Here is a 22724-nt window from a genome sequence, read left to right on the forward strand (position 1 = left end):
TAGGTACTTCAATCTAGTGGGCTCTGGGCGCTGGAATCGTAGCTGGGTGCAGCTGTCAAAGCCCTGTTGTGCGCTGAATTTCACTTCAGGATACATTATTTCTTTAGTTCATTAGCAGTTTTAGCGATGTCACTTTGTTAGATTCTTTCAATGAGTGAAAATGACTCAATAAACACTTCATTCCTCTCTAACCATCTTTGACATGCGATGCAACTGCGGCGTGACATCTTTTTGTCGCACGCTACCCCCTCCTTTAACGCATCGCTAGTGCACTTTGACCGCGTCGTCATTACCACGCCTACCATCCTCAGCTCGGATTCGTGCCTTAAACTAATGAGTAAGGAAAATTAAGAGCACTGTTAGCGCTTTGCTCAGCTTCCGCACATTGGGCCGAACTTCCCGAATGGGATTCGGTTTCGTAAGCAGAAATTTTTCCTAGAGGTACAGGTCGTCCCCTCGCAGTCGTCGCCGCCTACTTTTGCGGCGATACTCGGGCGTGCCAGCGATCTGCCTCAACTTTCAATTTCTAAACATCAGCTGTGTTCCGAAATTCCGTTACCCCTAACTACCAACACGTGGCCGCCAGCTGCTATCGATCCAACAACCTCGAAAACAAAACAGTGACCGACGCCATGTCCTACCTGTGCCTTGGACCGATTAGCGCGGGCAAAACCCTGCTGCTGACCTGTCTCCAAAATCCGGACTCGGTCAACTTTACCTCCCACTCGGTGCCCAGCGTCGGAACGAACCTCTTCACCATCAAGATCCCCCCGGTCGTCATCGACGAGAAGGACATCAACGTGAAGCCTGCGCCACCGCCGCGGAAGCGTGACCTGGTGCAGGTCCGCGAGGTCGGTGGCTGCCTGGCCCCGCTGTGGCGCGACTATTTGGCCAAACCCGTGGACAAGGTGATTTACGTGGTGGACACGTCCAACCTGTGCCAGATTTCCGCCGCCGGCGTCCTGCTGTACTCGATGCTGGCCGAACCGCGACTCCAGAAGACCAAGTTTCTGCTGGTGCTGTCCAAGATGGACCTGGCCTATCGCCAGATGCGGAACGAGGCGTTGCTGATGCTGCAGATGGAAAAGTTCCAGAAGCAGATCCCGCAAGCCATCACGATCGTGCAGTTCAGCGCGATCGACAAGGAGGGCATCGACGAAATCTACGATTGGTTGGCGACCTAGGCAGCGAAAGTGTTGTTGTTCGAAATAAAGTAGTTTTGTTCGTGGTTAAGAAAACATAAACCTGTTCATTACGGTCTACCGACAGTTTCACATCACATGAGGGGAATTTGTTTGTCAGTTTTGTAAAATCTTGAGTTTTTTTTTTCTCGTGGCACTCCCAGAACAGTGTTAAAAAGGCAACATCCGCCAACAATCCTTCGTTATGCTTGTCCGAGTAGACCGTGATTTATCAACGCAAAGTGTCCCAGTTGATCAGACCCACATCTTCGGGACTGGCCACCCCTCAGATCATCCGGATCTACACGGAGAAGCTGTGCCCAGAAATTTTAACAATTAAAATTGTTGATTTTACTTTTGTTAATTTTAACAAAAACGTATTTGTTACTGCCAATTTTCAGCTAAAATAACCAAAATTCAGTATTAGAGCAGTTCTCTAGGATTTCGGTCATTCGATTTTTTTTGTATTTTTTAATCCGACTGAAACTTTTTTGGTGCCTCCGGTATGCCCAAAGAAGCCATTTTGCATTATTAGTTTGTCCATATAATTTTCTATGCAAATTTGGCAGCAGTCCATACAAAAATGATGTATGAAAATTCAAAAATCTGTATCTTTGGAAGGAAGTTTTTGATCGATTTGGTGTCTTCGACAAGGTTGTAGGTATGGATACGGACTACACTAGAAAAAAATGATACACGGTAAAAAAAATTGGTGATTTTTTTATTTAACTTTTTATCACTAAAACTTGACTTACAAAAAAACACTATTTTTTTATTTTATTTTTTTTTGATATGTTTTAGAAGACATAAAATGCCAACTTTTCAGAAATGTCCAGGTTGTGCAAAAAATCATTGACCGAGTTATAAATTTTTGAATCGAAACTGATTTTTAAAAAAAATCGAAATTTTGGTCGCAAAAATTTTTCAACTTAATTTTTCGATGTAAAATCGAATTTGCAATCAAAAAGTACTTTAGTGAAATTTTGATAAAGTGCACCGTTTTCAAGTTAAATCCATATTTAAGTGACTTTTTTGAAAATAGTCGCAGTTTTTCATTTTTTTAAATAAGTGCACATGTTTGTCCACTTTTGAAAAAAATATTTTTGTAAAGCTGAGAAAAGTCTCTACATTTTGCTTCTTCGGACTTTGTTGATACGACCTTTAGTTGCTGAGATATTGCAATGAAAATGTTTAAAAACAGGAAAATTGATGTTTTCTAAGTCTCACTTAAACAGCCCACCATTTTTCAATGTCGATATCTCAGCAACTAATGGTCCGATTTTCAATGTTAAAATATGAAACATTTGTGAAATTTTCCGATCTTTTCGAAAACAATATTTTAAAAATTTTCAAATCAAGACAAACATTTTTAATGGACGTAAAATTAAGTTTTTGGCCCTTTTAAAATGTAAGTCTTGATTTGAAAATTTTGAAAATATTGTTTTCGAAAAGATCGGAAAATTTCACAAATGTTTCATATTTTAACATTCAAAATCGGACCATTAGTTGCTGAGATATCGACATTGAAAAATGGTGGGCTGTTTGGGTGCGACTTAGAAAACATCAATTTTCCTGTTTTTAAACCTTTGCATTGCAATATCTCAGCAACTAACGGTCGTATCAACAAAGTCCAAAGAAGCAAAATATAGAGAATTTTCTCAGTTTTTCAAAAATATTTTTTTCAAAAGTGGGCAAACATGTGCACTAATTTAAAAAAAATAAAAACTGCGACTATTTTGAAAAAGTTACATAAAAATGGCTTTAACTTGAAAACAGTGCATTTTATCAAAATTTCACTAAACTACTTTTTGATTGCAAATTTAATTTTACATCAAAAAATGAAGTTGAAAAATTTTTGCGACCAAAATTTCGATTTTTTTAAAAAATCAGTATTGATTAAAAAATTTATAACTCGGTCAAAGATTTTTTGCACAACCTGGAAATTTCTGAAAATTTGGCATTTTATGTCCTCTAAAACGTATCACAAAATAAAAAAAATTAAAAATAGTGTTTTTTTGCAAATCAAGTTTTAGTGATAAAAAGTTAAATAAAAAAATCACCAAATTTTTTTTACCGTGTATCATTTTTTTTCAGTGTAGTCCATATCCATACCTACAACTTTGTCGAAGACACCAAATCGATCAAAACATTCCTTCAAAAGATACAGATTTTTGAATTTTCATACATCATTTTTGTATGGACAGCTGCCAAATTTGTATGGAAAATTATATGGACAAACTAATGATGCAAAATGGCTTCTTTGGGCATACCGAAGGCACCAAAAAAGTTTCAGTCGGATAAAAAAATACAAAAATTAAAATTGAAGAAAATATACCGATTTCGTAGAGAATTGCTCATTAGTTTAATAACCTGTTTGTTGAAAATGCTAAAAGCAAAAAGCTAACAGATTTCCCGAACTCGAATAAACGTGCACGACAGTAAGCTTTGGTTTTGGGAAAATCAAAAATTTTATTGGTTGAATATAATTCACAGTTGGTTAAATATTTATAATATGAACTTGGGTTTGCTTACGTCTGTCATTTGAAGTCAGAATTCGAAGGAGAGCAGTCGATTTGTTGAGTTGGTGTTGTTAATTGTGAAGTGAGAGGATTTGAAAGGTGAAAATCACACTATTTGGCTAATGTTAAAGTGGCAAATCGAAGTGCATACTGTTGCAACTGTGGAGGTGCAGTTGGTGAGTAAGTTTGTTGATGATTTCTTTGCAGGTGATAAACTATGAAGAGCAAGACGAGGACATTCGCAATGAGGACCTCTGATGCGAGGGGACTTTATGATAATGTTTGAAGGAAAGAGAGGGGCAGTGGAAGGAAGAGGCGGGCCAACTCGTGCACGACAATACTTGCACGGGCAAATTTAACAAAATGTTGGTTAATCTAAGTAAGTATGGGTTTATTTTTACACAATAATTTATCTATTATAATTTTAATTAATAAACTTAGTCATCTAATACCTTCGTGCTTACGATGGATAAAATTTTAATGAACCATTATTTTTTTCAGAATCATCAACCGTAAAATACATGGAAATGCAAATAAAAATTATAAGAAGGGAAATGTTTAAAAGAGAATTTTGTATTAAATTACTAATAAATTTCATATGTCTATTTGCAGCAAAAGGTTCGCTTTGGTGTAAATTCTGTGTCCAACCACAAGAAAAATAATTAAACCTGAGGCCGTTGTAGATGATGACTTATCGGATGATTTCACAGTGATGGTAACACTTAATTTTATACAAAATAATAAAAGTATAAGCTTGGTGAAAATTTTGCTATTTTTTCATGAATTAACGTTTAATGAAACATATTTTTAAAATCTATTTAACAACTTTTTTAATTTACTTTTTTATTATTTTCTAGATTAAGGCAGTTTAAAAAAAGTTTTGGTTTTATGCTTTGGAACAGTAAGGCCGTTGCAAATATTTTTCAAAGTTTATGTCGCCCAGCCCACTTTTTTCATCCAAATGTTGAAACCTAGGCTTGTAATATAAATTTTAAAAAAAATTTTTAATATTTTTTGCCCCCCCCCCTCGACTTTGGTCAGAGCCGAGGCACATAAACTTCAAAAAATATTTGCATCGGCCTTATTGAGCAACTCTCTACCCAAACCGAAAATGGATTTTATTTGTATTTTTTTTATTTGGCTCAAACTTTGTGGGGGCCTTTTCTATGACCAAAGAAGTTATTTTGTGTCATTGGTCCACCCATACAAGTCTCCATACAATTTCGGCAGCTGTCCATACTAAAATGGTACGTGAATATTCAAACAGCTGTAACTTTTGAGTGAATTTTCTGATCAATTTTGTGCCTTCGGCAAAGTTGTAGATATTGTTGAGGACTATAGGGAAAAACTGGGTACACGGAAAAAAAATTTGCCAATTTTTTAATTAACATTTTTTTACAAAAACTTAATTTCCCAAAATAAGTATTTTTTGATTTTCGAGATTGTTTGATATATTTTAGGGGACAAACATCCGCAACTTTGAGCCATAGAAAGACATGGTCAAAAAATCTGCCACCGAGTTATGATTTTTTGAAAAAATAGTGATTTTTAGAAAAGATAGAAAACAAATTTGACGTAATTTTTTAATGTAAAATTGAATTTTCCAATCAAAAGTAATTAACAGATTTTTTGATAAAGGGCTCTGTTTTCAAGATAAAGCCACTGAAAGTTTGATTTTAGTTAAATATTTGCAGTTTTTCAATTTTTTAAAATAGTGACCATGAGTGACAATTTCTAAAAAAAAATTTTTTTGAAAGGTTCAGAAAATGTGCTATGAAATTGTCTAAGAGACATTGAAGATTTGACCTCGGTTTGCTGAGATACAGCCGCTTTAAAAAAAAGAAACACGAAAATTGAAGTTTTTTAAGTCACCCTCACCCTAGACTGAGAATTCGGCTACAGCCTGTATCGTTAGATAATTTAGGAATGCACTGACTAACATAAATTTTGTTTAATTTTTAAGCAATGTTTTGTTATAAACAACTAATAATTTGCTGCAAGCAAAAATATTTCGGTTGATACAACGAAACAAATTGTTGAATAATAGTTGAAAAATATGGTCAAGCCTGTTTTTTACAGAATATTACACAATATTTCAGCTGAAAACAATAAATTTTTAGCAAATTTTCTCAATAAAAAATATTCTAGCAGTCGACGGCTAAAATTTTGATTCTAAGCCACGTTATCCAGGTGGTTAGATGCCGCAGTTGTCTCAGCTACGATTAATAATTCGTCTTGGTCGAACACAGCTTAAAGCCAGTTGCTATTGGATGACTGAAACTCAAACGTTTTAAAAAAAAATTGAATTTTGCCAAAAAAAAGGTGCGGTGCACAAAACTCTTGAAATAACATCTTTTTCATGAAAACCATGAATTTTAATATCCAAAAAAAATCAAATTATTCGCTCAACAGCATTGCCTTGGCGTTCTCGATTGCGAGATTCCTACTCGAAACTAGGTGTCCGAAGGCTTGATTGTTGAGGCAATTGCAAACCTCTTTTTACACCTAAGCTTCCATCCACCCCGGGATTCGAACTGACGACCTTTGGATTGTTAGTCCAACTGCCTACCAGCGACTCCACCGGGACAGGACCCAGGGAGACAACTCCTACACCTGGACTGAGCTATCGACCTAACCTCTAGGTTAGACCGGGGCCAACATTTACTTCCCTGTCCGACGGAAGGCGTGATCAGACAAATCTCGTCTCGAAAAATGCCACCGGGACCGTCTGGGATCGAACCCAAGCCGACTGGGTGGTGAGAGGCAATCACGCTTACCCCTACACCACGGTCCCGGGAATTTCGTTAATTTCGCTCAAATCGTATGGTTCGGTAAATGTCCCCTCAGGAGAACCTCCCCAAGGGCACCGGCCACTCCAGGCTGTGGCCAATATCCTATCAAATAGGGGGATGGCGTCGCTATTTTTAGACCACATTTTCCTCTTTTACTCCATCGAAACCGACTACTTTATCGACTTCATTTTGCTGGGTGAGATAGGACGCCGTCTATTTTTAGACGATGACTCAGCACTTTTCCACTCTTGCACTTAAAAAAACCAGATGGCAGCACGATGTAACGCCACGTCCCTATTAGTTCCAACGCCATTGTCCCAAATCATTTCGATATTCCGGTGAAACTCCTGGCAATCTGCATGAGGAAAGAACTCCTGTCAAGTTAGTGCACAAACTGTGTCGTTCAGTGTGTGCGTTTGTATGTGAGCAATATAATTATCAACGTGAGATTGATAGCTTATATAGCATCGCATGAACAGAAAACTGTTGCGATGCAGCCATCATCTCTACTTGGGACGTAAGATTCAAGTACCTGGAATGATACCATGGACAGTTCTTTGTCAAATAAAATCGTAATTTTTCTGGTAAACGATACTGTGTCGAGTCTACGACGTTAGAATTAACACAAATGTACTGGAATCCTGTGTCAGCATTTTGCTGAGTAGGTATACTTAACTTCAAGGATCACCCTTAAGCTCTGCCAGTAACGGAGGCGCCTAGCGGGTGGTTTGCAGCTTCTGGATGCATTCTTGGTGAGACAGAATGTGAATATACCACACTGCAGCCGCGTACGTTGAATTGTGTATTTTTCCCACTCCGAACACATCCAGATGGGAATTGACCAGCTCCGATTCTGTAACCGCCGTTGTATGTGTTTTGCAGGTTAATTTCAAGATTGGCCAAATCTTTTATGTCAAACATGTTTATAGCCGGGACCTCCTCGTAGTTCACCTCACTCTGCTACTGATCAATTGGTTTATGACTGCACTTCGATACGTCGACCGGAAGAGACTACAATCAGGACGGGTGTTGCACCGATTCCTCAGATTCCGACATCGTAGCCAGCACCGTAATCCCGTACTCGGAAAAGACCCTTTATAGCTGAAATGTTTATGTATTCAACCTTGAATGAATCTAGGGCGTCCAAATTTCCCGGGTTTTGAATTTCCCGGGAAACGGGAAAAATATTTTTGAAATCCCGGGAATTCCCGGGATCCCGGGAAATTTTTGAAAAAGTAATAAAATCTATGTTTTCATTATATTGATTATGTTTTCAAGCATAAAATCGTAGAATTAGCTCAAAAATATTAATTGGTGATAATCTACACTTAAATCGAAACAAGGACAGCAGTTTTTAGGTAGCTTAAAAGAAATTAAAAAAAAATTATCTGTGGTGTGCTTTGGATTTTGAATTAACCACAATTTTAAATACACTGTGATTCAAATTGAATATATATGACGTGACTAGAAAACCAGAAAAATTTCTTTGAATATGTGTTTAAAAAAACAAGAAGCGAAAACAAATAAAATAATACCGGTCAATGTAAATTTTTAGATAGGTTTTGAATTTCATGTTTCATATAAAACTCATTTTAAAATTTTTCTATGATTTACTACTGCCAGCTTGGGAAAATCGACATTACAGTCGAATAGTTACAGAAGATTGCATAGCAAAAAAAATGGAAATCGATATACCTATTGTTTTGTTCTGTTCCTGTTTTAATGAAGTCAATTGAAACATTATGCAAAAAAAATTGCAACAACAGCTGTCTTAATTCGATGAAAAATAAATTTATATGTTTTTTTTCTAAATTAAATATACGTAAATATAATACCCAGTCTTTTAAAAATATATAAAATTCAATAGAAAATATTTAAAGTGCCAGGCAATATGTAAACTAAATTTTTTACAATTTTCCCTAATAAGCCAAAAGAAAGCTGATATATGCCGAATAAATATTTTAATGATTTCAAATTCTTATCGATTACTAAGTATTCAACTTGTTATTTGTTTCCCCAACAAAATCTGAATTTCTAGAATAAAATATGATTTTTTTTCAATTTCGGGAATTCCCGGGACAAATCATAAAAAATCCCGGGATTCGGGAATTCCCGGTTTTGGAAAAATCCCGGGATTTTTGTCCCGGGAATTCCCGGGATGGACGCACTAAATGAATCAATGATCTCTGCTAGCTTTGATGAACTTAGGATGTTTCGTTTCCTGGTTCAAAGTAATAACACTTTTTAACAAAATAAATACAAAAAAAAAACATTCAAACATACTTCCACAAACGAGGCGCAGTCTTGATGCACGAATCTCAATGACTTCAGTCTCCTTTGCATCTTTTCCATAAACTTCCAGTGATGGGAATTATTTAACAAAAATTACGAACCTAACCATAACTTATATTTTTGCAAAAGATCAATGATCAGGTGGTTTGCAGGATCTGGATGCATTCTTGGTGGAACAGGATCACGACAGGGTGTTAATGAGCCACACTGCAGCGTATGTTGAATTGTGTATTCGGAACATCCGGTGCTGGTTTCTGCTGGTTAATCTCGAGATTGGCAAAATCCTGCGTTTCGAACAAGTTTAAAGCCGGATTCTCCTCGCAGTTCACCTTATCTTTGCTGCTGATCTATTGGTTTATGACTGCACTCCGATACGCCATCTGGAAGAGACTGCAATCAAGACGAGTGTTGCACCAATTTCTCATGTTCCGAAAAAAGCATTTAAATCCGTCCTGATTTATCGTCCTGGTAACCAACTCCGTAGTTTTGTACTTGGCTTCAGATGTTTCGTTTCCTGTTTCAAAATGTTTATAATGTTAATAGTAAAATAATATCCAACGAAATTTCCCAAATATTTAAAGTAGATATGCGAAATGAAGGAAATTAAATGTGATAAGAAATAATACACGGATTGTTTAATCAAAAATGTCTATTTAAAAAATCTTACAAACAAAAATACTGCCCCCCATCGCTTCCCCCGCCCTCAATCGGTCATCTTGTAGTTGACGATCGTGTTCATCTTGTGCAGCCCGGTCGAGAACGACTTGAGCTGCACCGTCTGGGCGTTCTCAATTTTCGCATCCGCCGTCGGCGACCACAGCTCGGGCACTTCCGAGTCCTTCAGCGTATGTATTAACAAATCGAACGTACAAATCGACTCGATCAGCGGCAGGTAGCTGATGGTGGCCGCAATCTGCCGCATCACGTCGCGGATCTCCGCCTGAATCTTTTTCAGCTCCTTCGACGAGGTCGGCGGGTTGTTCGGGTCCAGCTTCGAGGCCGAATCGCCCAGTTCGTTCTGGACCTTAAAGTCCCAGCACTCGAGCACCTCCTTGGTGTGCACGTTCGTGATGATCATGGAGATTTTGTCCACCTGGTTCTGGGCGAGCCAGTGCTGCACCTGGGTGAGCACGTTCCGCAGGAACGCGATGATCTTCTCGTCCTTGGACATCAGAATCGTGAGGCCGTACTGCTGGACGCTGGTGAACTGTTCTGGGGGGTAGATTCCGCGCTGGAACAGGATCGAGTTGATGCCGTAGTCTAGAGGAGGGAGAGGAGAAAGTTCTGAATATTTCTTTGTTCCGTCCGAAGAAGAGACTTACTGAGATATTCCGAAATGATGGCGGCCGATCCTTTCAGTGTGATGGCGTTCTGGGTGGAAGTGGCCATTTCGATCAAAATCACTTGTTCACAACGCACAAATCAGAGATATTCGACTAATTATTGAAATAAGTGCACTATTTAAATAAGCTAAGTTTAATCGAATGAAATTTTAACGAACTTTTCGTCTGACGAATCGAGCGGCAAAAGTGTTTTGATTTTAGAGCTCTCTCTCGCGACGGCGGTGACGTTTCTCTCATTACTCTCTCGCAAAGCAAACAGCTGATGACAGTTGCACGGTGCTGTTGTAGGGTTTCACCATTTGAAAACGTACCCATCGAGTGGGTAAAAGTCAGAATAAATCACATCTACACTCTGAAGTTGATTTGCCGAAATAGTATATTTATTCACCAAAAATCAAAAGCCCTCAATTTCCAAACCCGTGCGGACTCATCCCACGTGTCCGGAAGAAGTTTCGGCACAAATCTTGGTTGCGCTCGCTGTTTTGGCCGCATTTGTTGAGAAATTCGTTGAATATCTGCCCGTACGGACACTGCATCAGGAGCGCCTCATCGATGCCGCTTCTGCACATGCAGTAGTGGGCAAAGTCCCCGTGGGCGCAGTACGCCCCGGTCTTCCGGAACTCGGTTCTGCACCGCAGGTAGGTACATCTCTGGTCGGCGAAGGCTGGCGCCGTTAGAGCGATGGTGAGGAGGAGGAAGATGGCTGAAATTACAATAAAAGTTAGGATTTGCGTGGCAAATAACTTCAAAATACCTACCACCATGCATGATGGCTACAAGTTTAGTTTGATATAAATAAAAGGAAAAGATTTCAAGGCTTTTATACTAGGAGACTTACTGCGAAATTTCGAAACAAGTTTCGTTGTGTTACAATTATAATAATCAAATATCATGATGAAACTTAATCTACAACCAGCACCAAGAAAACCATCTGGATGCGTTTTGCAACATCAAAATCATTACAAAATACAGGGTTATTCTACACCCAAAGGAAAGAAATGCTGTAGATATTTTCAGTCAGCTCTATTTAAATGTTTTTGTACAACAATGAAAAACATTATTTAAACCCATTTCTGAAAACAGTTCATTTTAAGGTTTACTGATTTCTGTTTTTTTTTTAATTTATTGCAAAAAAAATGTCAAGACAACAGTTATTCGATCAATCAACTAGTTTCCCCTTGGAACGAACTTTCAAGTGCAGCACTGGTTCGTTAATTCGAATTTTGCTACTTCGAATGCTCGCTAATTTTAACGTATTCGAATTAAAAATTATTATGTTGACGTTTTAACCCCATTGTTGCACAATTTCCGAATACGTGATATCAACTTTTGACAGCCGTCAGCAGGGTTGCCAGGTTGCCAGATAAATCTGGGAATGCCAGATTTTTCAAATGTCAGACAATAAAAATGTATCCTTCCAGATTTTGATTTTTTTGATTTTTAACAACTTTTTGATTAAAATGAACGAATTGAATTGAGAATGAGTTTTTCTTAAAAGAAATGTAAATTCAACAACTTCATAAAATCGGTCAAACCATCTGAATTCTACAAACTTTTGAATTAATTTACATCATCTCTCCCTTCCTCCACTAAGAATTCCTGATTTTTCCAGATTTTTAATCGATAATTTTGCGCCAAATCGCACCGAAAGCGACTCCAGGTGAAGCAGAACAAGCTGCTCAAGATGGTGCACAACCTGGACCTGTGGTACCCGACCGACGATCTACACAAGCTGGCCGGCGTCGACACCATCGACGCAAGCATCGAAAGGGCAACGAGAACCTTCAGGACTTCATGTGGGATGTCAACGAATCCGCTCATCGAAGCACTCCTCCGTCAACAACTGTGATATTAGTTTTTAAGCCAAACATAGATCTAGGGTTTTTTTCTCAATATTTATTTTCCCTAAAAGAGCACTCAGCTAGCAAAATCTAAACTTAGAAATATGTATCCTCCCTGCAAAGGCTTATGAATTGATCTCAGTTGAAAGGATCTCCAAATCTCTGAATTGCAAATGTAACATCCTGGAGCAGAACTGTTAAATTCTAATAAAAACACTATTGAACTATAATCGATAATTTACCAGATTTTTCAAATTTTGAACCCTGGCTGTCAATCGTTCCAATTAGAGAATCCGCTCTGTAGGACCTTTTCTATCAGGAAGGGTCGCGAAGTTATTTTTTTTAAATTGATTTAAAAAATCCATTTAAAAACATTTGCGGCGTCCAAGTCAGAGTAATTTTACCCAGAAAACCCGCAAAGGATTTAAAGTGGATTTTTTAATCAATTTAAAAAAATTAAATACACTCGTTCAAATTTCTAAAAATAATATTTAGATGTAAAATGTTTTTTTCTGAGCATTGAAGACATTTTTTTCAACTGACGATTTCAAGAATTGGTGTTGGGATTGACGTTTGTATGGATAATCTTCCAAAATGTTCAATTTAAATGGTACAGCTGTTTTCTGATCGTAATTAGGCCCCAAAACAACCCAGGAGCAAGATAGGACCATACTTCGATGACTTCAATGAAATTAAAAAAATGAAACAAGTTGTTTTTTCTTTCATAATAAAAAAAAAACCCAAACAAAAATGAATACTTTGCGGAAAGCCGGGTCTGCACCGACTGCTCCCATCGACTGCTTATATCTCTTATGATATTGAATTATTTTTTTAGTTAAGACATGCACATTCCCTTAATCAAAACACATTGGTGGAATTTAGAAAATCAAGGTGGAGTCGTACAGGCTGATCGCACAAAATATTTTTCATTCTGAAATTCTGAACATTCACTTGTTTCACTAAAAGCTGATTTCCCGAAATAGTGAAAAATAGTGCCAATGAGTATTTTTCAATTGACTTAGTAAACTTTCATAGGTATAAGTATTGTTTGAACCATACTTGAGACCAAACCAAAATACAAACATTAAATACCTAATTAATTCAGCAATCATTCATTTGAATATTAAAACATTTAGGATTTATTTCTATTCAAACAAAAAGACATCAAATAAACTTTAGTAAGCAACCTTTCCATCCTAAAATATACTTGAATGCACTGCAACTTCACTTCCCATACCCATAACCATACTGCTGCTGGTTCGGAACCACCCCACGTCCATACTGCTGGTTCGGAACCACCCCACGTCCATACTGCTGGTTGGGCACCATTCCACCCCCATACTGCTGCTGATTGGAGCCCATTCCACGCCTCTGGAAAAAATAAAAGCAAGAGTTTCGAACTCGCTCGGTGTTTTCCGCACACCGGTTCAGGTACTCGTTGAAGGCTTGCCCGTAAGGACACCGCAGCAGAGTGGCCAAGTTGTAACCGCTGTGGCACTGACACAGCGCGTACGGATCTCCGAGGGCACAGTACGCACCCCCGGGACGGTACTCTCGCATGCAGTTAAGGTAGGCACATTTTGGATCGGTGTACGCGTCCGCTCCCAGGATGGCAAGCAATACGAAAAATGCTGAAACTTGAATCAGGCTTGATTTTTGTTGTTGTAATTTTATTGTATTTCAGAGCACTTACCAATCATGTTAAGCAGTTAGTTTTATTATAACAAGAGCATGAAGCATTTTTTTTCTAGTTTTTATAGCGCAAATTGTGTTGCAAAAATGTCGCAACATGTTCAGCAGAAACTAGCTGCAGTGGACATCTGCGTTTGATTATGTTAATGATTCTCGCACGACGACATTCATTGTACTGGGCAAGGCACTTGTGTGTACATTGCAACATCGACATAATTTTATACATCGTACTACTGATTAACTGCATTTTTATTTAATACTTCAGTATTTAAAAAAATGGATTCTGCTGAAGAATTTTATAGTTCTTGCCAGAGATGATTTTTTTTTCAAAATTTACTTGTTTCGCTAATGAACTACTTTCACTCGATTCATCTGCATATTTAGTTTAGAAACTCTCAAGTTTTCCGAAATTTTCTTGTATTTTTCCGATTTTCAATGTTAAATGATTAACCCTTTGTAAAAGTTCTAAACACCTTGAATTTTCAGCCCTATTGAAATGTCAGTTGATTTCCAAATCATGAGAAATTTTTTCAAAGGTGACATTGAGACTCCCGGTTGTTAAATAAGGACGAAACTTGGGAAACCTCATTTTCCTTGATCTTCATTTTTTGCAAGGTCCAAAGAATTTATAGAAAATTCTTTCCGAGTTTCGAAATAATTTTCGGAAAAAAAATCTAAAATTCTAAAGTTCTCTGTCGCTCTAATCGAGTCCGTCCCATATGTAAAAACAGCAAAACCGAGAAAAACGCAAGTAAAATTTGTCCCGCCTATAAGGTTACGTTTATTGGTTGTTCTGATAGTTCACACGATTTCGAACCAAACTGCATCATTAACTCAATATTGATAAAATTACACTTGATTTGATTAGACTTGATTTGATCGGCTAAAATTCTAAAATTCTAAAATTCTAAAATTCTAAAATTCTAAAATTCTAAAATTCTAAAATTCTAAAATTCTAAAATTTTGAAATTCTAAAATTCTAAAATTCTAAAATTCTTAAATTCTTTTAGTTTAAAATTCTAAAATTCTAAAATTCTGAGATTCTAAGATTCTAAAATTCTAAAATTCTCAAATTCCAAAATTCTAAAATTCTAAAATTCTGAAATTCTAAAATTCTAAAATTCTAAAATTCTAAAATTCTAAAATTCTAAAATTCTAAAATTCTAAAATTCTAAAATTCTAAAATTCTAAAATTCTAAAATTCTAAAATTCTAAAATTCTAAAATTCTAAAATTCTAAAATTCTAAAATTCTAAAATTCTAAAATTCTAAAATTCTAAAATTCTAAAATTCTAAAATTCTAAAATTCTAAAATTCTAAAATTCTAAAATTCTAAAATTCTAAAATTATAAATTTCTAAAATTCTAAAATTCTAAAATTCCAAAATTCCAAAATTTTAAAATTCTAAAATTCGTAAATTCTGAAATTCTTAAATTCTTTTAGTTAAAAATTCTAAAATAAAAAATATATAATATTCTAAAACTCTAAAATTCTGAAATAGTTAACTAAAATCCAAAAATATTTAAATTCATGAAATACAAAAAAAATAAAGTCAAAAAATTCTAAATTACGAAAACTCTATCATTTCAAAAGTCCATAAAATTCTAGATTTCTTAAACTCTCAAATTTTTTGATCCTAAATTTACAAAAAATCTAAAATTTTAAGCGTTCAAAAATTTTAACGATCTGGAATTCTCAAAATGTAATAATTCTTAAACTGTTACAATGAATGCAGTTTACACCAAACAGAATAGATTTCTTCACAAAAATATTTTTTAAATCAAATCTAGTAGCTAAAGCTAGCAAAACATTGCTTAATTATGTTTCTTAGTGTACAAAAAAAAATTAAGAGGTGTCAGATATTCGTGAGTTCACTGTATTCAAGTCGAAATGCAACCAATTGTGAGTAAACTTTATCGAACGTGCAATAGAACTTTACAAATGCTTTCTCGACCGTGCACGGCAAAATGGTTTCATTGAATTGTGAGCCTTAATTTACTCATGAAAAGTTTTAATAAAATTTTACTTTTTTGAAAATAAACGAGAAAAACTTCTAAAAACTATAATAAAATTATTTAAAGGAGAATCCGAGGGAGAATCATCAAAAGAAATTCAACCAACTTACTTCAGCAACTCCTTTATTGCCGCATCAAACGCCACCTCCTCGACGCTTTCCCCCTCGTCATCCTTCGCACTCTTGTCCGCCCCGGCCTCGACCAGCACCCGAACGCAGTCCCGATTGCCACAGCTGGACGCGTAATGCAGCGCCGTCTGACCGCCCGAATCCCTCAGGTCCAGATCTCGGCCGGGCACGGCCAAAATAAGCTTGAGCACGTGCTCGTTGCCCCGATCGGCAGCCCAGTGGATCAGGCCGAGACCATCGTCGTCGAGTTCGTTGATGAGCGCCGGCACTTCCGGATTTGCGAGGGCCTGCTCGAGCTGTGGGAGGTTGCCTTCCTTGATGAAATCTACCAGGGTTTTGTCCGCGGCCGTGTCTTCTTCGTGGGCGAAGGTGGAAACGGACACCCAGGAACCCTTTTGGGGCTTGTATTCGGAATCGTCTTCCGAGGACTGGTCCCAGGATGGTTTGAGCTGGGTCAGATGTTGGACGTAACCCTGCATGGCCTGGGGCTTCGAGAGGTCACCCAGCTCGTTCCAGGCGGTCCACTTGGCGCGGCCAGCCATGTTGAAGATCCCCGGCTTCGGAACGTCACACTTGCCGGACGTTGCCTGCTTATAGAACGCGTAGAACTTCAACAGCTCCTTTTGCTCGAACTGGTCGTGGCCACGCTCGATGAACTTGGTGGCCCGACTGAACTCCTCCTCCAGCAGGTCAACTTCCTCCTCGAAATCGGACATTCTCACAGCGCTAAAGTCTCTTTTCTTACAAAACTAATCTACCAATACTAAAAACACACACAAAATGCACCGCCCTCCCCTACAAAAACCGCGTCTATTCCGACGGCTGGAAGAAGATCGTGTTCTGCTCCAGGGTGTGCTTCTTGGTCGCGTCCAGATTGTCCAGCGCCGACGCCTTCTGGAACGACACGAAGCCGTAGCCCTTGGAGAGGCCGGTTCGCCGGTCAAAGATGACCTGGGCCCACGAGACCTTTCCAAACTGGGCAAAGTAGTTACGCAACTCGCGGTGACCGACGGTCCACGGAACGTTTCCCACGAAGATCTTGAGCGAACGGGAGGCGGCACCACCGGCCATGACCAGACAGCAGTAGGAAAATTAAAAGTGGCAGCAGAGGGGAACGGAAAAAAAACAGTATCGCTGGAATCGAATTGATTACATAAGAATAAAATTTAATACGACAAAAAAGAAGCTGAATTTACCTTTAGAGAATGCGAAGTTTTGGTAAGAATTTCATGCAGTTCACGAACTTTGTTTACGGAGTTGCGAAATGAACGGAAAAAAATCTCACCCTTTTTGTTACGAACTGACGTTTTGCGGCAATCACACGTGCGATGAAATGTCAAAGTTGAAGGTTTCACGCAAGCTTGCGTGCAAGCAGTTGCACGTTTATTGGGAATTGCGCATTAAATTTCCCGAAAATGCACGTTCTGCTAAAATGGCACAAAAAAAATAATTTGAGAAAACCTGGAGTTTTTTTGAAAAGGACCAATAAGGCTTTCTAGGCCCAGTGAAAAAAATATAATTTAACCCAAAAATTAAGAACTTCTCGTCACAGTGTCCTGATGCAAACAATCATCGAGCTCGAGCTGTCACAGCCCTGCGAAGTATGTTGTCTGACATATCGAGCTATCAGTCAAAAAATCCAGCTAGAAGTCGCCGGACAAAAAACTTTTGCTAGAAAGAGATATGAAACCTGATGCAAACAAACGTCCAGCTGTAATGTAAACATACTTTGAATGTGTTAGTAAATTTCTGACTAGAGTGCCTTATAAACCAAATTTTCAGTTTTTTTTGGGTGTTTTGCCTTCCTCACCTCACTGAGGCAAGGCTATAAAATCACTCAAAAATTGAACTTTTTAAATAAGCCTCCCAGATATACCTTTACGTATACATATTGTGAAAGCAGACAAAAATCGAAACACGAGCGCAACCTGTCAAAGCCTGTTGCGCCACAGACTGATGTACACGCTTACGATAAACCGCTCCATTTTTGTATGGCGCAACAGATTGTTTTGCGCAACAGAAGAGATGCGCACTTCGGTTTGGTGGAAGCTGCATAATATCGACTCAGAATCAAATTCTGAGCAAATGTCTGTGCGTGTGGATGGACGTAGAATTTTTTTTCTCACTCACTTTTCTCGGAACTGGCTCGACCGATTTTGTCCGGATCTATGTTTTTGGATTTACCTTCAGGTTCTTTAAGTCTTTTTTAAATTTCATCCGGCTTGGTGCAGTACTTTAAAAGATATGTTCGAAAAACTGTTTTGGTTGATACTAAAAAGGGTCATTATTTACATAATTTGAAAGCTCCGGCGGATAGCTGTCGGAACTTTACTCTCAGTGCACGCACACAAACACTGCAGTGCTTTCAAATGGTTCATTAAATTTATCATACCTAGATGGCAGCACTCAGATGTGTAGTGTCTTTACTAAGTAAGCGTTAGCCAAAGCTTTCGTAGTGTGTGGTTGCAAGGCTTTTAGGAGGAAGGCAGCAACCACCTTCCGGTGGATTAAGTAACGTTTTTCAATACCTCTGACTCAGGGCGGTTCTAAAAACACCCAAAAAAGCAAAAACTGGAAATTTGGTTTATTGGTCCTTTTCAAAAAAAAACTCCAGAAACGCATTTTTCTTCAGTTTATTAAGCACCTCTGGAGTTTTGTTTTTTTGAAAAGGTCCAATAAACCAAATTTACAGTTTTTGCTTTTTGGGTGTTTTTGAAACCGCCAGGCCTGATGTTGACTCATCGGCACTTAGGCGTTAAATTGGGTACTAAAGCCCTATGTAAATTTTTATGTACAAAGGTAAAAAAACACGATTATAAAAACCATTTCTGGTCACTTTTTTCATTTTAATACAAAAAAAATATTGACAACCCGCATAATCAAAAACCATCGGGTGAATAGTCCAAACTATATTACTACTAAAAGAGATGTAGTTACCACATACTTAACCATTATCATATAGTTACGGCACTATACAAAACCATAACGAAACTGATCGTCAAATGATGACGTTTTTATTGAAGTAAATCTAATGATTCTAACTATTTTTTAACTATTTGGGGTACAATAACCTTACACTAAACAGTTCGGATTGTTTAGACAACGTGACTCAACGAAAAAATGTACAAGTCCAAATAGTTCAAACTATTTATCAACTTTATTGAGAACAATATAGCAAAATTCCACAGATTTTAGATTTTTATAGTCAGAACCTGTAAGAACTAAAAACCTACTATAAATGCTATAGTAGAACACAATTGATGGCGGCCACATTTTTTTCGATAAGTTTGTATAATCCAAAGAATTTGTCAACTTACATGAAGTAAAATTACTATACACCATACTATTTTGAATTAAAAATTTCTATAAGTCCAAATAGTTCAAACAATATTTCAACAGTATGGAGTACAATTACAGTTTGTTATATAATCCAACTATATGTTAAACGATTGGTACAAAAATTTCAACTTTTATCAAGTAAATTGATCACAGTCGATTCCTCTGGATCATGGAGAACCTTCAACACTCCCTCTTCTCCTCAGATTATCAGAAAACTCCCCAAAAGAAGAAAAATGTTACGAGGGCTCATGAAATTGACTTTCACTATTCCAGAAAAAGTAGGCATGCTGTTCTTACCATTATAACTTTCGGGTCTACTATGGTGACCCACTTAGTTAATAAATGCTACAAGGCAAGGGGATCGAAACATAAAACTCAATGGGGTGAGTGGGTGGTCCAAATAACTCCCTCTTTGAACCTCAGGGTCGGCATAAATTATGCTCACGAGGCAGGAAAACACTGGTGTTCGTCTTGAGCTAAACTCCTCGGTTTTCTCGTCAAAATTGTCACGTTTATTCGTCACGGCTTCCTCCTAAACCTGACCTTCTCCCTCCTGTCCTAACCCACTTCCTTATTGTCTGTCTCCTACCTTGACACTTTCTTTCTTGTTTGTCCGTGGGCGGACCTGCTGCTCGGGGCCCCTCAGCTTCTGCTGCCGCTGCTGCTGGATCTGCTGACGCGATCGCTGTCTCCGACCTCGGCCTGCTCGCGCTGCTCGCTGGCCTGGGGTGGCTTGTCGTGGCCGTCGACGTTCCGACGCACGGGTTGATGCTGCTGCAGCCTTCGCTGGACCCTCGTTTGCCTGCCCTCTGCGCGTCCTCGAGTGTGTTGATGGACTCGAGCTTCAGCTGTCCCCGAAGGTACCGCTGGTCTTGCCCGGTTTCCGGCGCAGGGTTTGATGGTATAAGGCAGGTCTTCGGAACTGGCTGGTTCCTCTCGTTGTGGCTCGTGGTTCCCAGATGGAGGACTCACGCGGCTCAGCTTTGAGCGGCTGGTCGCTGGTCGACACCGATTGTGCACGGTGGACGGGTTGGGGAAAACCACGGGCGAGCCACGGGCTGATCCGGGAGATCCGAGTCGCGGATGCCAGCTTTTGTAGCTAAAACTACGGGGTCCTGTGATGAGATGGGGGAACAAGATGGCGGTTACACTGGGCGTTGGTTTCGGGGCACGGATCAGGGTTATTGACGGGTTCGCGGGTTTACCTGGATGTCCTGGGGTGTCTTGCACGGTCTTTCCGTGTCCTCCGTGAAGTCCTTCTCCTTGGTGAGTCGCGGCACTTCACTTAATCACGCCGCGGAGCTTTAAGCGTAGCTCGGACGGCTTTCTTCGCGATCTGTACGACGCGTACACTTTCCGATACACCGGGCAAATGGCCGATCTACGGCAGGACATGGAACCGCGAACCTCCGATCCGGCGAAGTCCCATATTTCGCCCCATCATCATCATCATCCTTTTCGCCACCGCTACCATCCTTGCGATGTTCTTCGGCCCGCTGGTGGTGGCTAGCGGCGTTACTCCATCTCATTGGCGATCTCATACGGGGTGGTCGCGCTCGCTCTCCGTGGGTGACACAAACCGAATCGTCTCACTCTCAACGAACACACTCGCTAACCTGCCCCTGTGTCACTGGAATTCACTCACTACACACCCACTGGTTACACTCTCCTCCCACTCGGGTAAAAAAATATTAGTGAAGCTAATATTTTTTTTAACATTCACTTCAATAAGATGTAGCGTCCTGCTGAACCTACGTCGTAACCACTGCATTTTCACAAAATCATTTTACACACTTCTTATGTTTTGCGCGCAGTAGTTGACAGGAATTTACTCGAATAAAAATGCGTTTTACTAGGTCCTGCAGACGAATACATGAAAGGAGATATTTCGCACAGTGTGGGTTGTGTTGGGGTCATAAGGTTTCATCGTTGTAACACAAGTGTCCAACTCCACGCTGTTTGATCGGTTTTACCAATGTACTGGCCCTCAATGTTTATTCAACTCCGGCCTCCAGCAACACATCACAAAGTCCTACTAACCAACAAAGATGAGGAACAATTTAAAACCGTTACTTATTACAAATTTTACAATTTACATCACAGAATAAATAAATAAATAAATAAATAAATAAATAAATAAATAAATAACAAATAAAATATGTACAAATTAAAACTAGCATGCAACATTTTTCTATTTACATCAGTCCTGAATTGGATCGGGGTCATAAGTTATCATCGCTCGAAAGCTCCTCTCTGTTTCAAGACTGTAATAAGTCTCTACTGACCATCAATGTCTTATCGACTCCGGTCTCCAGCGATTCCAATCAGATGACTGAGATAATTTAAAGAATTTTATTATGAATAATCTTTATTTTTGGAATTTTCAAGCAAGAAAATTTTATTTATTTTTTTGTATTTTTTTATATTTTTGAATAAATTAAGCATGCAATAAACAAAAAACCCTAAATTTCCGGAAATAAATAAATTTAAAAAAAAACATGTTCAAAACGACGCAATTTTACGGTACCATCTTCATTTCATACGCGCGCGCGAAATATTTCAATTGTCGGAGTTGACCCGATCGTGTTGATAACGTTATCACTTCTTCATCTGTGTATGCAATCAGCTCCCGTTTGTCAACTGTCATGCTAATGTCAAACTATTGTCAAGCTACATGTGATCAATATGTGCTTGAATAATATGGTAAGTCGCAATGGTTTTTCAAATAGGAAAATTTTGAGTTTCTTCTTCTCTCACTGAGGGATATTTAATCAGTTTGGGATCACACCAGATCTGGTTACGCGTTTGTGATCGATAAATAGTGGATTCTCAAGTGAGGTCGAATAAACTTAATGATTTCCTAGTTGGAAGATCATTGTTGATATGCTACATGTGAATGAAAGAAAAAAAAAAATGATATGAGGAAAATATGCGTTCAAAGGTAAGTACGGTGTACTGAAATGACTAGACGACGGCGAGGTGTGCTAAAGACACGACGACTGGCTAGAAAACTGTTGCGATTCGTACAAAACTGTTGGAAATTTACTATTGGACAGTGACTTTCGAGGTTATGATATTTATGTACAACATTCGCACTCATACAGACATACGCCATCGATCACTAAGTAGTGCAGTACTAGATGAGCTCTTTACAGTACCGCATACCAAGATAATCAATGCAACTGCTGCATTTATGTGCAAACTGCATTTCATTCATCAATTCCTCTCAATGAAACAACACAAAACAAATTAAAATCAATTAAAATGTGAAAAAAAAAACAATTCTCTTTGATTGACCTAGGATTTTACTAATTCTGTCGACTTTCTTCTTGAAAACCTGCCTACAGTGCATCTACATCGCACTGCTGCACAACATAATGCACCTGCACTCCCGAAACATGGCGGAATTATGCAGAAGGGCTTGGACAACTGGACCAGATGAACTTTTTGTCGGACTAGCTGTCGGAGTACCTCCTGACCATCCACGGGAATCGGCTGCATTTATGCTCCATGCACGGCAAACTACGCCTTCAAGTCACCTGCTGAGAACACTCCCAGGGATTTTCCATTCATGTCGGCGACT

At 38.6% G+C, this 22724-nt stretch overlaps 4 protein-coding genes and 1 non-coding gene across 5 annotated transcripts; 2 read left to right on the forward strand and 3 right to left on the reverse strand.

Moving 5' to 3' along the window:
- The first annotated feature begins 320 nt into the window (after positions 1–320).
- On the forward strand, positions 321–514 carry LOC120427983 (U12 minor spliceosomal RNA). The gene has a single exon (XR_005607020.1). It is a non-coding gene; the product is annotated as a U12 minor spliceosomal RNA (small nuclear RNA).
- Positions 338–1222, forward strand: LOC120427978 (ADP-ribosylation factor-like protein 16). The gene has a single exon (XM_039592934.2). The coding sequence runs from the start codon at positions 633–635 to the stop codon at positions 1182–1184; it is 552 nt and encodes a 183-aa protein (XP_039448868.1). The 5' UTR covers positions 338–632; the 3' UTR covers positions 1185–1222.
- Positions 1223–9439: 8217 nt separating this feature from the next.
- LOC120427975 (mitotic spindle assembly checkpoint protein MAD2A) lies at positions 9440–10201 on the reverse strand. The gene is made up of 2 exons (XM_039592931.2): positions 10107–10201; positions 9440–10044 (listed from the first exon to the last, which is right to left on the reverse strand). The coding sequence occupies exons 1-2, from the start codon at positions 10171–10173 to the stop codon at positions 9488–9490; spliced, it is 624 nt and encodes a 207-aa protein (XP_039448865.1). The 5' UTR covers positions 10174–10201; the 3' UTR covers positions 9440–9487.
- Positions 10202–10485: 284 nt separating this feature from the next.
- LOC120427979 (acyl-CoA-binding domain-containing protein 6) lies at positions 10486–16518 on the reverse strand. Its single transcript, XM_039592936.2, has 2 exons — positions 15785–16518; positions 10486–10830 (listed from the first exon to the last, which is right to left on the reverse strand). Exons 1-2 carry the CDS (start codon positions 16516–16518, stop codon positions 10674–10676), a joined length of 891 nt encoding a protein of 296 aa, XP_039448870.2. The 3' UTR covers positions 10486–10673.
- A 94-nt stretch (positions 16519–16612) lies between these two features.
- Positions 16613–17135, reverse strand: LOC120427980 (uncharacterized). The gene is made up of 2 exons (XM_039592937.2): positions 16999–17135; positions 16613–16936 (listed from the first exon to the last, which is right to left on the reverse strand). The coding sequence occupies exon 2, from the start codon at positions 16871–16873 to the stop codon at positions 16613–16615; it is 261 nt and encodes an 86-aa protein (XP_039448871.1). The 5' UTR covers positions 16874–16936; positions 16999–17135.
- Between the last annotated feature and the right edge of the window lie 5589 nt (positions 17136–22724).

Source organism: Culex pipiens, chromosome 1 (assembly GCF_016801865.2).
Source record: "Culex pipiens pallens isolate TS chromosome 1, TS_CPP_V2, whole genome shotgun sequence".
Lineage (NCBI taxonomy): Eukaryota > Metazoa > Arthropoda > Insecta > Diptera > Culicidae > Culex > Culex pipiens.

Bases quoted from the DNA above. Each gene is read 5' to 3' on its own strand.
- LOC120427978 (XM_039592934.2), top strand. From the start codon at position 633: ATGTCCTACCTGTGCCTTGGACCGATTAGCGCGGGCAAAACCCTGCTG.
- LOC120427975 (XM_039592931.2), bottom strand. From the start codon at position 10,173: ATGGCCACTTCCACCCAGAACGCCATCACACTGAAAGGATCGGCCGCC. The intron at 10,045-10,106 runs GTAAGTCTCTTC...TCCCTCCTCTAG, and splicing joins CATCATTTCGGAATATCTCA to ACTACGGCATCAACTCGATC.
- LOC120427979 (XM_039592936.2), bottom strand. From the start codon at position 16,518: ATGTCCGATTTCGAGGAGGAAGTTGACCTGCTGGAGGAGGAGTTCAGT. The intron at 10,831-15,784 runs GTAAGTTGGTTG...TTGTAATTTCAG, and splicing joins GCAATAAAGGAGTTGCTGAA to CCATCTTCCTCCTCCTCACC.
- LOC120427980 (XM_039592937.2), bottom strand. From the start codon at position 16,873: ATGGCCGGTGGTGCCGCCTCCCGTTCGCTCAAGATCTTCGTGGGAAAC.